At 50.5% G+C, this 15,234-nt stretch overlaps 1 protein-coding gene across 2 annotated transcripts in view; it reads left to right on the top strand.

Annotated features, from left to right (window-relative positions):
- Positions 1-15,234, top strand: part of shmt1 (serine hydroxymethyltransferase 1 (soluble)) — a 62,715-nt gene that overhangs the window by 43,602 nt on the left and 3,879 nt on the right. For both annotated transcript variants that reach the window (XM_072481014.1, XM_072481013.1), the window contains 3 exons: positions 6,977-7,093; positions 9,705-9,827; positions 11,387-11,503. In XM_072481014.1, coding sequence (XP_072337115.1) covers positions 6,977-7,093; positions 9,705-9,827; positions 11,387-11,503 — 357 coding nt within the window. The remainder of the gene's footprint in view (positions 1-6,976; positions 7,094-9,704; positions 9,828-11,386; positions 11,504-15,234) is intronic.

Raw genomic sequence — 15,234 nt, 5'->3', positions numbered from 1 at the left:
ATGCGTTTAAATCACATATTGCAGCAATGGATGTCTGAGCCAGGCCAACCCGATCCTGAGGGGTCACCCTGAGTCCACGCACCAAATCGTTCCCCACTGCCCGCCCCGATCAGGCAGCTATGCCCCAGCCAGATCGACAATCATAACCTCCCGCTCCCCCTCAACAGCCAATGTCCCCAGGCCCCGCTTGACCCCCACCTGAGGCAGCTGGAGCATCGCAGAGGGGTGGAGCATGAAGAGTCTAACCCGCGAATGAGATTTAAATCCATGCAAATGACGGGGTTGCCGGGTCTGCTGCTGCATGGCGCAGACTTCACTGATGCTGCCAGCGGGAGACCGGAGCAGGCCGCCAGCGGGAGACCGGAGCAGGCCGCCAGCGGGAGACCGGAGCAGGCCGCCAGCGGGAGACCGGAGGCAGGCCGCCAGCGGGAGACCGGAGCAGGCCGCCAGCGGGAGACCGGAGCAGGCCGCCAGCGGGAGACCGGAGCAGGCCGCCAGCGGGAGACCGGAGCAGGCCGCCAGCGGGAGGGCGGAGCAGGCCGCCAGCGGGAGACCGGAGCAGGCCGCCAGCGGGAGACCGGAGCAGGCCGCCAGCGGGAGGCCGGAGCAGGCCGCCAGCGGGAGACCGGAGCAGGCCGCCAGCGGGAGGGCGGAGCAGGTCGCCAGCGGGAGGGCGGAGCAGGCCGCCAGCGGGAGACCGGAGCAGGCCGCCAGCGGGAGGCTGGAGCAGGCCGCCAGCGGGAGACCGGAGGCAGGCCGCCAGCGGGAGACCGGAGCAGGCCGCCAGCGGGAGACCGGAGCAGGCCGCCAGCGGGAGACCGGAGCAGGCCGCCAGCGGGAGACCGGAGCAGGCCGCCAGCGGGAGACCGGAGCAGGCCGCCAGCGGGAGACCGGAGCAGGCCGCCAGCGGGAGACTGGAGCAGGCCGCCAGCGGGAGACTGGAGCAGGCCGCCAGCGGGAGACTGGAGCAGGAGACCGGAGCAGGCCGCCAGCGGGAGACCGGAGCAGGCCGCCAGTGGGAGACCGGTGCAGGCCGCCTGCGGGAGACCGGAGCAGGCCGCCAGCGGGAGACCGGAGCAGGCCGCCAGCGGGAGACCGGAGCAGGCCGCCAGCGGGAGGCCGGAGCAGGCCGCCAGCGGGAGGCCGGAGCAGGCCGCCAGCGGGAGACCGGAGCAGGCCGCCAGCGGGAGGCCGGAGCAGGCCGCCAGCGGGAGGCCGGAGCAGGCCGCCAGCGGGAGGCCGGAGCAGGCCGCCAGCGGGAGGCCGGAGCAGGCCGCCAGCGGGAGACCGGAGCAGGCCGCCAGCGGGAGGGCGGAACAGGCCGCCAGCGGGAGGCCGGAGCAGGCCGCCAGCGGGAGGCCGGAGCAGGCCGCCAGCGGGAGACCGGAGCAGGCCGCCAGCGGGAGACCGGAGCAGGCCGCCAGCGGGAGACCGGAGGCAGGCCGCCAGCGGGAGACCGGAGCAGGCCGCCAGCGGGAGACCGGAGCAGGCCGCCAGCGGGAGACCGGAGCAGGCCGCCAGCGGGAGACCGGAGCAGGCCGCCAGCGGGAGACCGGAGCAGGCCGCCAGCGGGAGGCCGGAGCAGGCCGCCAGCGGGAGACCGGAGCAGGCCGCCAGCGGGAGACCGGAGCAGGCCGCCAGCGGGAGACCGGAGCAGGCCGCCAGCGGGAGGCCGGAGCAGGCCGCCAGCGGGAGACCGGAGCAGGCCGCCAGCGGGAGACCGGAGCATGCCGCCGGAATCGACGCGGTGCCCAAGCAGTGAGTTTTCACTTGCTCGCTGTTCTCCGTCTGATCACAATTCTCGCTGCTGGCAGCGGGAAGCAGAGAATTCAGCCCACTGTCTTTTTAACTAGCTTCATCCTTTTCAATTTTCTGTGTTTTTGATTGCCAGATTGATAGTGTCGCTTCATAGTCACTGACCTTTCTTAATTTTAATGAATTTGAATTTTCTGAAAGAGCAGGCTTTTATTTGCCTTCCTCAGCCCTGGGGGTTGAGTCTCCCTGCTCCCCTCGACAACCTCGCCTCGCTGCTGGGTCGGGCTGCCTGGCTACGGCCTTGCCTGTCCAGCCCTCCTCCGCACTGACCTGGGGGCTGGGAGCTGAGTCACCCCTCTACTCCCTTTGACAATTGGCACCTCTCACCTCACTCGACGATCTCACCTCACTGCTGCCCGCCTGGCCTGACCTGCCTTCCTCAGCCCTTGGTCAAGATCAAGAAATCTGCTGCTTCTTTTGCAAAAACCCAGAAGAGCTTCACCTTGACTGCCTCTCTCCGTCCAAATCACCTCATCGACTTCTGATCAGTGTTTTCCTGCTCTAAGGGCACATGGCCAATCTGAGTTTGGTGTCGCTCTGCATTGCCTGCTGATATTGAGCCAATCAGCAAATGTAGAGCTATCAGACTCTGATTAGTGCCCAAGAACTGCCCATAGACACCAGCCAGCAAGGGCCCCCCTCCCAATTGGCATGGGCCCTGTGCCTAGGCATGATGTGTTTCATTGTAAGTCTGCCTCTGCACAGCCCATAATGATGCAGTGTCTGAGAATGGGGAAATATATATGCGTCTTTCTCTCCACTCCTCTCCTTCAAAGAATTTGTCATAGAATGTCATAGAATTTACAGTGCTGAAGGAGGCCATTCGGCCCATCGAGTCCGCACCGGCTCCTGGAAAGAGCACCCCACCCAAACCCACACCTCCACCCTATCCCCACCACCCAGTAACCCCACTCAACACTAAGGGCAATTTACAGTGCAGAAGGAGGCCATTCGGCCCATCGAGTCTACACCGGCTCTTGGAAAGCGCACCCTACCCAAAGTCAACACCTCCACCCTATCCCCATAACCCAGTAACCCCACCCAACACTAAGGGCAATTTTGGACACTAAGGGCAATTTATCATGGCCAATCCACCTAACCTGCACATCTTTGGACTGTGAGAGGAAACCGGAGCCCCGGAGGAAACCCACGCACACACGGGGAGGATGTGCAGACTCCGCACAGACAGTGACCCAAGCCGGAATCGAACCTGGGACCCTGGAGCTGTGAAGCAATTGTGCTATCCACTATGCTACCGTGCTGTCCTGACTTCAATGGTGAGAATCACCCATACTTTTTTTAAAGAAGTTTAGAGTATCCACTATTTGTTTTTCCGAATTAAGGGGCAATTTAGGTGAATCTGTAAAATGACCCTTACTTCAAGATGACGGCCCCCCAAAGGGCAGCACAGTGGCGCAGTGGTTAGTGCTGCTGCCTCACGGCGCCGAGGTCCCAGGTTCGATCCCGGCTCTGGGTCACTTCCGTGTGGAGTTTGCACATTCTCCCTGTGTTTGCGTGGGTTTCGCCCCCACAACCCAAAAGATGTGCAGGGTAGGTGGATTGAACAAAGAACAAGAACAAAGAAATGTACAGCACAGGAACAGGCCCTTCGGCCCTCCAAGCCCGTGCCGACCATGCTGCCCGACTAAACTACAATCTTCTACACTTCCTGGGTCCGTATCCCTCTATTCCCATCCTATTCATGTATTTGTCAAGATGCCCCTTAAATGTCACTATCGTCCCTGCTTCCACCACCTCCTCCGGTAGCGAGTTCCAGGCACCCACTACCCTCTGCGTAAAAAAACTTGCCTCGTACATCTACTCTAAACCTTGCCCCTCTCACCTTAAACCTATGCCCCCTAGTAATTGACCCCTCTACCCTGGGGAAAAGCCTCTGACTATCCACTCTGTCTATGCCCCTCATAATTTTGTAGACCTCTATCAGGTCTCCCCTCAACCTCCTTCGTTCCAGTGAGAACAAACCGAGTTTATTCAACCGCTCCACATAGCTAATGCCCTCCATACCAGGCAACATTCTGGTAAATCTCTTCTGCACCCTCTCTAAAGCCTCCACATCCTTCTGGTAGTGTGGCGACCAGAATTGAACACTATACTCCAAGTGTGGCCTAACTAAGGTTCTATACAGCTGCAACATGACTTGCCAATACTTATACTCAGTGCCCCGGCCAATGAAGGCAAGCATGCCGTATGCCTTCTTGACTACCTTCTCCACCTGTGTTGCCCCTTTTAATGACCTGTGGACCTGTACTCCTAGATCTCTTTGACTTTCAATACTCTTGAGGGTTCTACCATTCACTGTATATTCCCTACCTGCATTAGACCTTCCAAAATGCATTACCTCACATTTGTCCGGATTAAACTCCATCTGCCATCTCTCCGCCCAAGTCTCCAAACAATCTAAATCCTGCTGTATCCTCTGACAGTCCTCATCGCTATCCGCAATTCCACCAACCTTTGTGTCGTCTGCAAACTTACTAATCAGACCAGTTACATTTTCCTCCAAATCATTTATATATACTACAAAGAGCAAAGGTCCCAGCACTGATCCCTGTGGAACACCACTGGTCACAGCCCTCCAATTAGAAAAGCATCCTTCCATTACTACTCTCTGCCTTCTATGACCTAGCCAGTTCTGTATCCACCTTGCCAGCTCACCCCTGATCCCGTGTGACTTCACCTTTTGTACTAGTCTACCATGAGGGACCTTGTCAAAGGCCTTACTGAAGTCCATATAGACAACATCCACTGCCCTACCTGCATCAATCATCTTAGTGACCTCCTCGAAAAACTCTTATCAAGTTAGTGAGACACGACCTCCCCTTCACAAAACCATGCTGCCTCTCACTAATGCATCCATTTGCTTCCAAATGGGAGTAGATCCTGTCTCGAAGAATTCTCTCCAGTAATTTCCCTACCACTGAAGTAAGGCTCACCGGCCCGTAGTTCCCTGGATTATCCTTGCTACCCTTCTTAAACAGAGGAACAACATTGGCTATTCTCCAGTCCTCCGGGACATCCCCTGAAGACAGTGAGGATCCAAAGATTTCTGTCAAGGCCTCAGCAATTTCCTCTCCAGCCTCCTTCAGTATTCTGGGGTAGATCCCATCAGGCCCTGGGGACTTATCTACCTTAATATTTTTTAAGACACCCAACACCTCGTCTTTTTGGATCTCAATGTGACCCAGGCTATCTACACACCCTTCTCCAGACTCAACATCTACCAATTTCTTCTCTTTGGTGAATACTGATGCAAAGTATTCATTTAGTACCTCGCCCATTTCCTCTGGCTCCACACATAGATTCCCTTGCCTATCCTTCAGTGGGCCAACCCTTTCCCTGGCTTCCCTCTTGCTTTTTATGTACGTGTAAAAAGCCTTGGGATTTTCCTTAACCCTATTTGCCAATGACTTTTCGTGACCCCTTCTAGCCCTCCTGATTCCTTGCTTAAGTTCCTTCCTACTTTCCTTATATTCCACGCAGGCTTCGTCTGTTCCCAGCTTTTTAGCCCTGACAAATGCCTCCTTTTTCTTTTTGACGAGGCCTACAATATCTCTCGTTATCCAAGGTTCCCGAAAATTGCCGTATTTATCCTTCTTCCTCACAGGAACATGCCGGTCCTGAATTCCTTTCAACTGACACTTGAAAGCCTCCCACGTGTCAGATGTTGATTTGCCCTCAAACATCCGCCCCCAATCTATGTTCTTCAGTTTCCGCCTAATATTGTTATAATTAGCCTTCCCCCAATTTACCACATTCATCCTAGGACCACTCTTATCCTTGTCCACCAGTACTTTAAAACTTACTGAATTGTGGTCACTGTTACCGAAATGCTCCCCTACTGAAACATCTACCACCTGGCCGGGCTCATTCCCCAATACCAGGTCCAGTACCGCCCCTTCCCTAGTTGGACTGTCTACATATTGTTTTAAGAAGCCCTCCTGGATGCTCCTTACAAACTCCGCCCCGTCTAAGCCCCTGGCACTAAGTGAGTCCCAGTCAATATTGGGGAAGTTGAAGTCTCCCATCACCCCAACCCTGTTGTTTTTACTCTTTTCCAAAATCTGTCTACCTATCTGCTCCTCTATCTCCCGCTGGCTGTTGGGAGGTCTGTAGTAAACCCCCAACATTGTGACTGCACCCTTCTTATTCCTGATCTCTACCCATATAGCCTCACTGCCCTCTGAGGTGTCCTCCCGCAGTACAGCTGTGATATTCTCCCGAACCAGTAGCGCAACTCCGCCTCCCCTTTTACATCCCCCTCTATCCCGCCTGAAACATCTAAATCCTGGAACGTTTAGCTGCCAATCCTGCCCTTCCCTCAACCAGGCCTCTGTAATGGCAACAACATCATAGTTCCAAGTACTAATCCAAGCTCTAAGTTCATCTGCCTTACCCGTAATACTTCTTGCATTAAAACATATGCACTTCAGGCCACCAGACCCGCTGTGTTCAGCAACTTCTCCCTGTCTGCTCTGCCTCAGAGCCCCACTGTCCCTATTCCCTAGTTCTCCCTCAATGCTCTCACCTTCTGACCTATTGCTCCCATGCCCACCCCCCGCCATACTAGTTTAAACCCTCCCGTGTGACACTAGCAAACCTCGCGGCCAGGATATTTATGCCTCTCCGGTTTAGATGCAACCCGTCCTTCTTATATAGGTCACACCTGCCCCGGAAGAGCTCCCAGTGGTCCAGATAACGGAAACCCTCCCTCCTACACCAGCTGTTTAGCCTCGTGTTTAGCTGCTCTATCTTCCTATTTCTAGCCTCACTGGCACGTGGCACAGGGAGTAATCCTGAGATTACAACCCTAGAGGTCCTGTCTTTTAACTTTCTGCCTAGCTCCCTGAACTCCTGCTGCAGGACCTCATGCCCCTTCCTGCCTATGTCACGCTAAATTGCCCCTTAATTGGAAAAAATGAATTGCGTACACTAAATTTATTTTTTTTAAAAGATGATGACCCACCAGCACCTTCTCAAGGTGCATCTAGGGATAGGCAATAAACTCCAGCATTGTCAGCGATGCCCACTTGATTGATTGATTGATTTACTTCCTTGAATGAATTTTAAAACAAAACTACTTCTTGATAACAAAAAACTACTTTTTGATAAGTGACAAGTTGCTGCTTTGCTCACTCTGCAGGCGTCCGGAGCAATGACCCGAGGACAGGCAAGGAGATCCTGTACAATCTGGAAAGTCTAATCAACCAGGCAGTCTTCCCGGGGCTACAAGGTGGGCCCCACAACCACGCCATTGCAGGTAAAGTGTGCCTTTGGCACCATTGTGAAAGGGAAGCTGATTTACTGATGACTGCATCATGCTCTAGTTTTCGACCCTTCCACCATTGGGAACTGTTTCTCTCTATCTACTCTCTCCAGACCCCTCATGATTTTGAATATTGTGAAATCAAACAAATCTATCTCCAATATCTCCACTTAACTGAAGTCTCTCACAATTATTCTCATAAATCCTTTCTTCACCCTCTCTAAACCTCAAGCGTGTGGTGCCCCGAGCATCGTGTGGGCCACATTTATTTCCCATCCTTAATCGCCCTTGAACTGACTTGTTGGGTCATTGAAGAGTCAACCACATTGCTGTGGGTCTGGAGTCACATGTGGGCCAGACCAGGTGAGGACATGAAGGATATTAGCAACAGTAGACTTTTAATTCCAGTTTTTTATTCAAATTTGCTGTGGTGGGATTTGAACCTGGGTTCTCAGAGCATTACCCTGAGACTCTGGATTACTACTCCGGTGACAATACCACTGCGCTAGTGTTACTCCGGTGACAATACCACTGCGCTATTGTTACTCCGGTGACAATACCGCTGCGCTATTGTTACTCCGGTGACAATACCACTGCGCTATTGTTACTCCGGTGACAATACCACTGCGCTAGTGTTACTATGGTGACAATACCACTGCGCTATTGTTACTCTGGTGACAATACCACTGCGCTAGTGTTACTCCGGTGACAATACCACTGTGCTATTGTTACTCCGGTGACAATACCACTGCGCTATTGTTACTCCGGTGACATTACCACCGCTATTGTTACTCCGGTGACAATACCACTGCGCTATTGTTACTCCGGTGACAATACCACTGCGCTATTGTTACTCCGGTGACAATACCACTGCGCTATTGTTACTCCGGTGACAATACCACGGAACTATTGTTACTCTCGTGACAATACCACTGCGCTATTGTTACTCTCGTGACAATACCACTGCGCTATTGTTACTCCGGTGACAATACCACTGCGCTATTGTTACTCCGGTGACAATACCACGGAACTATTGTTACTCTCGTGACAATACCACTGCGCTATTGTTACTCTCGTAACAATACCACTGCGCTATTGTTACTCCGGTGACAATACCACTGCACTATTGTTACTCCGGTGACAATACCACTGCGCTATTGTTACTCTGGTGACAATACCACTGCGCTATTGTTACTCCGGTGACAATACCACTGCACTATTGTTACTCCGGTGACAATACCACTGTGCTATTGTTACTCCGGTGACAATATCACTGCGCTATTGTTACTCCGGTGACAATACCACTGCGCTATTATTACTCCGTGACAATACCACTGCGCTATTGTTACTCCGGTGACAATACCACTGCGCTATTGTTACTCCGGTGACAATCTCACTGCGCTATTGTTACTCCGGTGACAATACCACTGCACTATTGTTACTCTGGTGACAATACCACTGCGCTATTATTACTCCAGTGACAATACCACTGCGCTATTGTTGCTCCGGTGACAATATCACTGTGCTATTGTTACTCCGGTGACAATACCACTGCGCTATTGTTACTCCGGTGACAATACCACTGCGCTATTGTTACTCTCGTGACAATACCACTGCGCTATTGTTACTCCGGTGACAATACCACTGCGCTATTATTACTCCATGACAATACCACTGCGCTATTGTTACTCCAGTGACAATACCACTGCGCTATTGTTACTCCGGTGACAATACCACTGCGCTATTGTTACTCCGGTGACAATACCACTGTGCTATTGCTACGCCGGTGACAATACCACTGTGCTATTATTACTCCGGTGACAATACCACTGCGCTATTGTTACTCCGGTGACAATACCACTGCACTATTGTTACTCCGGTGACAATACCACTGCGCTATTGTTACTCCGGTGACAATATCACTGCGCTATTGTTACTCCGGTGACAATACCACTGCACTATTGTTACTCTGGTGACAATACCACTGCGCTATTATTACTCCAGTGACAATACCACTGCGCTATTGTTGCTCCGGTGACAATATCACTGTGCTATTGTTACTCCGGTGACAATACCACTGCGCTATTGTTACTCCGGTGACAATACCACTGCGCTATTGTTACTCTCGTGACAATACCACTGCGCTATTATTACTCCGGTGACAATACCACTGCGCTATTGTTGCTCCGGTGACAATATCACTGTGCTATTGTTACTCCGGTGACAATACCACTGCACTATTGTCTCTCCTTGAACCAAAATCAGTGTTTGTGAAGGTTCATCACAAATTCCTTGCTTTTTTTACTTTATGCTCATATTTATAAAGCTCAAATCCCTTTTTTTAAAAACCATTTTCTCAACCTGCCCTGCCACCTCCAACAATTTGTGCGCGCACACCGGCCAAGTCTCTTTTAACTCTTTACTATGCAATCTGTCTTTCTCTGCAGTAAGCATTACAGCATTTCCCTTGTGCTCGACTGAAGTTAGCAGCGTTCTTTATTTATTCTGAGCAGAACCAGCTCAATGTGAAGTGTTTTACTCAGAAGGGAAAGCTTTGTTGTTGTACTGCCTGTGCTGATGTCTGTCCCTGTGTCTCTCTGGACAGGAGTTGCTGTCACGCTCAAACAGGCAATGACTCCAGAATTTAAGCTCTACCAGAAGCAGGTTGTGGCCAACTGCAAAGCTCTATCCACAGCATTGGTGGACTTCGGATACAAGATTGTCACTGGTGAGAACGCTGGCAAGATGGAATCAACCGACTTCTGCTTGCAAATTTGACTAATTTAGCAAGTTTATTTAAACTTTGTTTCAATCAGTGAGTTTGGATGAAACACTTGCAGTGAACTGAGCGCTAAACAAGGATTTATATTCATATGCAAAACACTTCAATGCGGATCTAAAGTTATACCGAGGTCACGGATGCCGTTAAGATTCCCAAGAAGTCACATGGGGCAAATACCATTCATGGAATCTCCCCTCCCCTTACCGTCTCCTTCTACATTCCAAATGGCACTGATCCCAACCACTTTTCCTCCTTCAGCTTCTTGACACCATCCCCCATTCCTCGTTCATTGTCTCAAACCTAAAAACCATGGAAATGCTCCCCCCCCCCCCACATCTCCCGGCCCCCCAATCCCATCCCATCCCACCCTCAGACGTCCTCTGCTTCATTCGGTCATTTGGAACCTAAATCTGGGTGCCAAACCATGACTCTCATTTCCTCTCCAATTCTCTTTGACCTTGACTCTCGGTTAGTTTTCTGGCTGTTTCAAAGAAGACAAACCCTCTTTCGCTATCTTCCAAAAAACCCTCCAACCCCCAGGACCTGCGGAGAAAAATCTGCAACAGTGCGATCGCACTTTGCCATGTAGAACTGTCCCTTCCTGTCGATGGCCTTCCTCTCTTTCAGTTGCCCCCTTGGTTTTGTGTAAAATGTTACATTTTACGGTAGGCAAGATCCCAACTAGTCCTTGCTCCTCCATAATCCTCGATCTCTCTTGAGAATCTGACCCAATTGCCTTGGCCCTGGTTCTGTTCTCGTTGTGATGACTTTGTCCCGATGACCAATGCCATACATTTGCTTCAGGTTGAAGACGGTTACACCCAGTTTAATAGTTTTCATGTGAAGCAAGCCTCATAGAGAGATGCTTTGGTTTTGAAATTCCTTTTGGCTGCGTTTTCAGATCGGCCATGGTAACCCCCCCGCCACCCCGGACTACTGGGCCTTAAGGCCTCATTGGTTAATTGGTCGATCTGTGGGCGGGAAACGGACAGTTTGAAGGAAATGACTCTTGGGCTGCAGGCAAGTTTCGGGAGGCGGGGAAGGGTTTAAAGGGGCAATGAGTGGGGGCGGGGGGTTGATTTGGGAGGGCAGGAAGAGGTGAAGCACTCTTGCTTTTAAAAAAAAGAGGTGCAACTTCGTTGGCAGCCACTTCTTGGGGCAAACTGAATGCTTAAGAATTCTGGCTGAACCAAACCTGGCTCCTGTTTTACTCCACGATGCTCAATTTAGCAGAGCGAGGCACCTCTGCCTAGTGAAAACAGTCGATCCCTGTTTACCTGAATATAGCCCGTCTTAATCATGAGGTCTTTTATTGGGTTACTCATCCTGACTCTAGCAACTTTACAACTCTCCCCGAGTTACTACAGCCCTCCTCCCCAAGCCTCCTACCCATCCAAATAACATCCTCACAGATATTACACACTGACTATTTAATTTCCCTGTATTGGAATGTTCAAAGCGGTACAAGATTGTGTTGTGGACTCCGCTATGTCCTCCTTATACAGGTGGTTCAGACAATCATCTGATTCTGGTGGATCTGCGCAAGCAAGACACAGACGGGGGCAGAGCTGAGAAGGTTCTGGAAAAGTGCGCCATTGCTTGCAACAAGAACACCTGTCCGGGTATGTATCAACAACTTCACATTTGTGAAGCACCTTTGACATGCTAAAAGGTCCCACGCTCCAAGGAGTGTTACCAGGCCTAATCTGACAACGAGTCACTGAAAGATATGAGGGCTGATGACCAACAGCTTGGTCAAAGAGACGGGGCTGTTGTAAAAGACGGAAGGGAGAATCCGGACAGGTTTAGGGATGAAATGCCAGAGCTTAAGACCAAGGTAGCCAATGGTCGAGGGAAGAAAATAAATTGAAGATGCATGAGGAATGGTGGAGTGCAGAGATCTCAAAAGGATTGTTGTAATGGCTGGTGGAGGTTATAGAGAAAGGTACAAGCGAGACTTGAGGAATTTGGAAACAAGAATGAGAAGTTTAAATTGAGACATTGTCGGACTGGAAGCCAATGTCGGTCAATGAGCAAAGGGATGATGGATTGAATGGGACTTGGAGAGAGTTAGGATTCCTAGCCATTCCTACAGGGGACTCCCAATCCATATTGAATGGTTCTTTAAAGAACTTAGAATCATAGAATCTCTACAGTGCAGATGGAGGCCATTCAGCCCATCGAGTCTGCACCAACCCTTGGAAAGAGTACCCTACCTAGGTTCACTCCCTGACCCGATCCCTGTAACCCCACCTAACCTTTTGGATACTTAAGGGCAATTTAGCATGGCCAATCTACCTAACCCGCACATCTTTGGACTGTGGGAGGAAACAGGAGCATTCGGAGGAAACCCATGCCGACACGGGGAGAACGTGCAGACTCCACAGTCACCCAAGGCCAGAATTGAACCCGGGTCTCTGGCGCTGTGAGGCAGCAGTGCTAACCACTGTGCCATCATGCTGGCCAAATATCAGTCGCTGAGTTGAAAAGAAAGAAATTGCATTTATATAGAACCATTCATGACCTAAGGATGACCCAAAGTGCTTTGCAGCATTTATAACAATGGGCAGCATGGTAGCACAGTGGTTAGCACTGCTGCCTCACAGTGCTAGGTACCCAGGTTCAATTCCGGCCTTGGATGACTGTTTGTATGGAGTTTGCACTTGCTCCTGTGTCTGTGTGAGTTTCCCTGGGTGCTCCAGTTTCCTCCCACAGTCCAAAGATTTGCAGGTCAGGTGCAGGTTAGGTGGATTGGCCATGCTAAAATTGCTCTTTAGTTCCCCGGGCTGTGCAGGTCAGGTGGGGTTACAGGGATTGGCAGAGAAGTGGGCCTAGGCATGGTGCTCTTTCAGAGGGCCTCCTTCAAATGGCCTCCTTCACCACTGTAAGGATTTTGTGGTTCTATGGCTATAATGACCCAATAATCTGCTTTAAGTGATGCTGTTTGAGGCTGTTCTCCAAAATAATACAATAGGTTATTTTCTGTCCACCCTAGAAATCAAACAGGATCTTAGTTTACTGCCTCATCGGAAAGGCAGCAGGCCCAAGAATTACGGCATTTCCTTACGCCTGCCACTGTATTTAATTTCACTCTTAGACCTAATCTTACACCTGAACTATTTCATTCTGCTTGTGTAACACCCTGGGAAGAAGCAGCTGAGAGATAAGCCGACGGGGAATTGTGGCTTGGACCTTCGTTAGCAAAGCGGTTTTGGACCCAAAGCTTTTAGAACATAGAACGATACAGCGCAGTACAGGCCCTTCGGCCCACGATGTTGCACCGAAACAAAAGCCATCTAACCTACACTATGCCATTATCATCCATATGCTTATCCAATAAACTTTTAAATGCCCTCAATGTTGGCGAGTTCACTACTGTTGCAGGTAGGGCATTCCACGGCCTCACCACTCTTTGCATAAAGAACCTACCTCTGACCTCTGTCCTATATCTATTACCCCTCAGTTTAAAGCTATGTCCCCTCGTGCCAGCCATTTCCATCCGCGGGAGAAGGCTCTCACTGTCCACCCTATCTAACCCTCTGATCATTTTGTATGCCTCTATTAAGTCTCCTCTTAACCTTCTTCTCTCCAACGAAAACAACCTCAAGTCCATCAGCCTTTCCTCATAAGATTTTCCCTCCATACCAGGCAACATCCTGGTAAATCTCCTCTGCCAAAGCCTCCACGTCCTTCCTATAATGCGGTGACCAGAACTGTACGCAATACTCCAAATGCGGCTGTACCAGAGTTTTGTACAGCTGCAACATGACCTCCTGACTCCGGAACTCAATCCTTCTACCAATAAAGGCCAACACTCCATAGGCCTTCTTCACAATCCTATCAACCTGGGTGGCAACTTTCAGGGATCTATGTACATGGACACCTAGATCCCTCTGCTCATTCACACTTCCAAGAACTTTACCATTAGCCAAATATTCCGCATTCCTGTTATTCCTTCCAAAGTGAATCACCTCACACTTCTCTACATTAAACTCCATTTGCCACCTCTCAGCCCAGCTCTGCAGCTTATCTATGTCCCTCTGTAACCTGCTACATCCTTCCGCACTGTCGACAACACCACCGACTTTAGTGTCGTCTGCAAATTTACTCACCCACCCTTCTGCGCCCTCCTCTAGGTCATTGATAAAAATGACAAACAGCAACAGCCCCAGAACAGATCCTTGTGGTACGCCACTTGTAACTGAACTCCATTCTGAACATTTCCCATCAACCACCACCCTCTGACTTTCAGCTAGCCAATTTCTGATCCACATCTCTAAATCACCCTCAATCCCCAGCCTCCGTATTTTCTGCAATAGCCTACCGTGGGGAACCTTATCAAACGCTTTACTGAAATCCATATACACCACATCAACTGCTCTACCCTCGTCTACCTGTTCAGTCACCTTCTCAAAGAACTCAATAAGGTTTGTGAGGCATGACCTACCCTTCACAAAGCCATGCTGACTATCCCTGATCATATTATTCCTATCTAGATGATTATAAATCTTGTCTCTTATAATCCCCTCCAAGACTTTACCCACTACAGACGTGAGGCTCACCGGTCTATAGTTGCCGGGGTTGTCTCTGCTCCCCTTTTTGAACAAAGGGACCACATTTGCTATCCTCCAGTCCTCTGGCACTATTCCTGTAGCCAATGAAAGGAACTAACTGGTTAAATAGTAAACTTTGGCAGAAATGTGGTAGAGTACACAAGCAGGAAAGCTCCTGTGTGGGAACCAAATGATAAACACCGTAGCAAAATTTCAAAGGTTCAGATGTAGTTGAAGCAGAGACAGAATAACTGGGCGTCAAGGCCACCATATTACCCTCTCTCTGGCCAGACACTAGCCGAGTGAGGGAAATCAGAGAGCTTGAGAGTTTGTCCTGGCTTGGGCGGACAGATAGGTGAACAAAACCTCTTGTAGTTATGTCAATAATATGATGGTGAGGCAAATATTGGGTTAAACCGGTCTTCCTCTGCTCTGCTGTCTAAAGAAAGAATCAGAAGAGATTACTCGAGCACAGAGATTGTAGCGATATTACGTGATGGATGTGACACTACGTGAGGCATGACCAAGACGTAGTCACTTGGAGATTATGCTCCGACCCAGGGTGTAAAATACTGTTGCACTTTGATACTACCCCTCAGACATTGGCAAGCGTCAAGTCTTTTTTTATATTGAAAAAAATATAGCCACTATCACTTTGAATTCATTCCAGAGCATGAATGGGTTAGAGTGTTCATTCACTCTGTCATCCAGAGTTCTAACACCAAGGCATCACTGACAGCGTGCTGCACCATCGGATGTGCTTTCTTTTGGGTGGAACAGTTGACCAAGGAAGTTCCTCT

This window comes from Scyliorhinus torazame, chromosome 17, assembly GCF_047496885.1.
Source record: "Scyliorhinus torazame isolate Kashiwa2021f chromosome 17, sScyTor2.1, whole genome shotgun sequence".
NCBI classification, from domain to species: domain Eukaryota; kingdom Metazoa; phylum Chordata; class Chondrichthyes; order Carcharhiniformes; family Scyliorhinidae; genus Scyliorhinus; species Scyliorhinus torazame.
The sequence above is the reverse complement of the archived record's forward strand: the minus strand, read 5'-3'. Positions and strand labels throughout refer to the sequence as shown.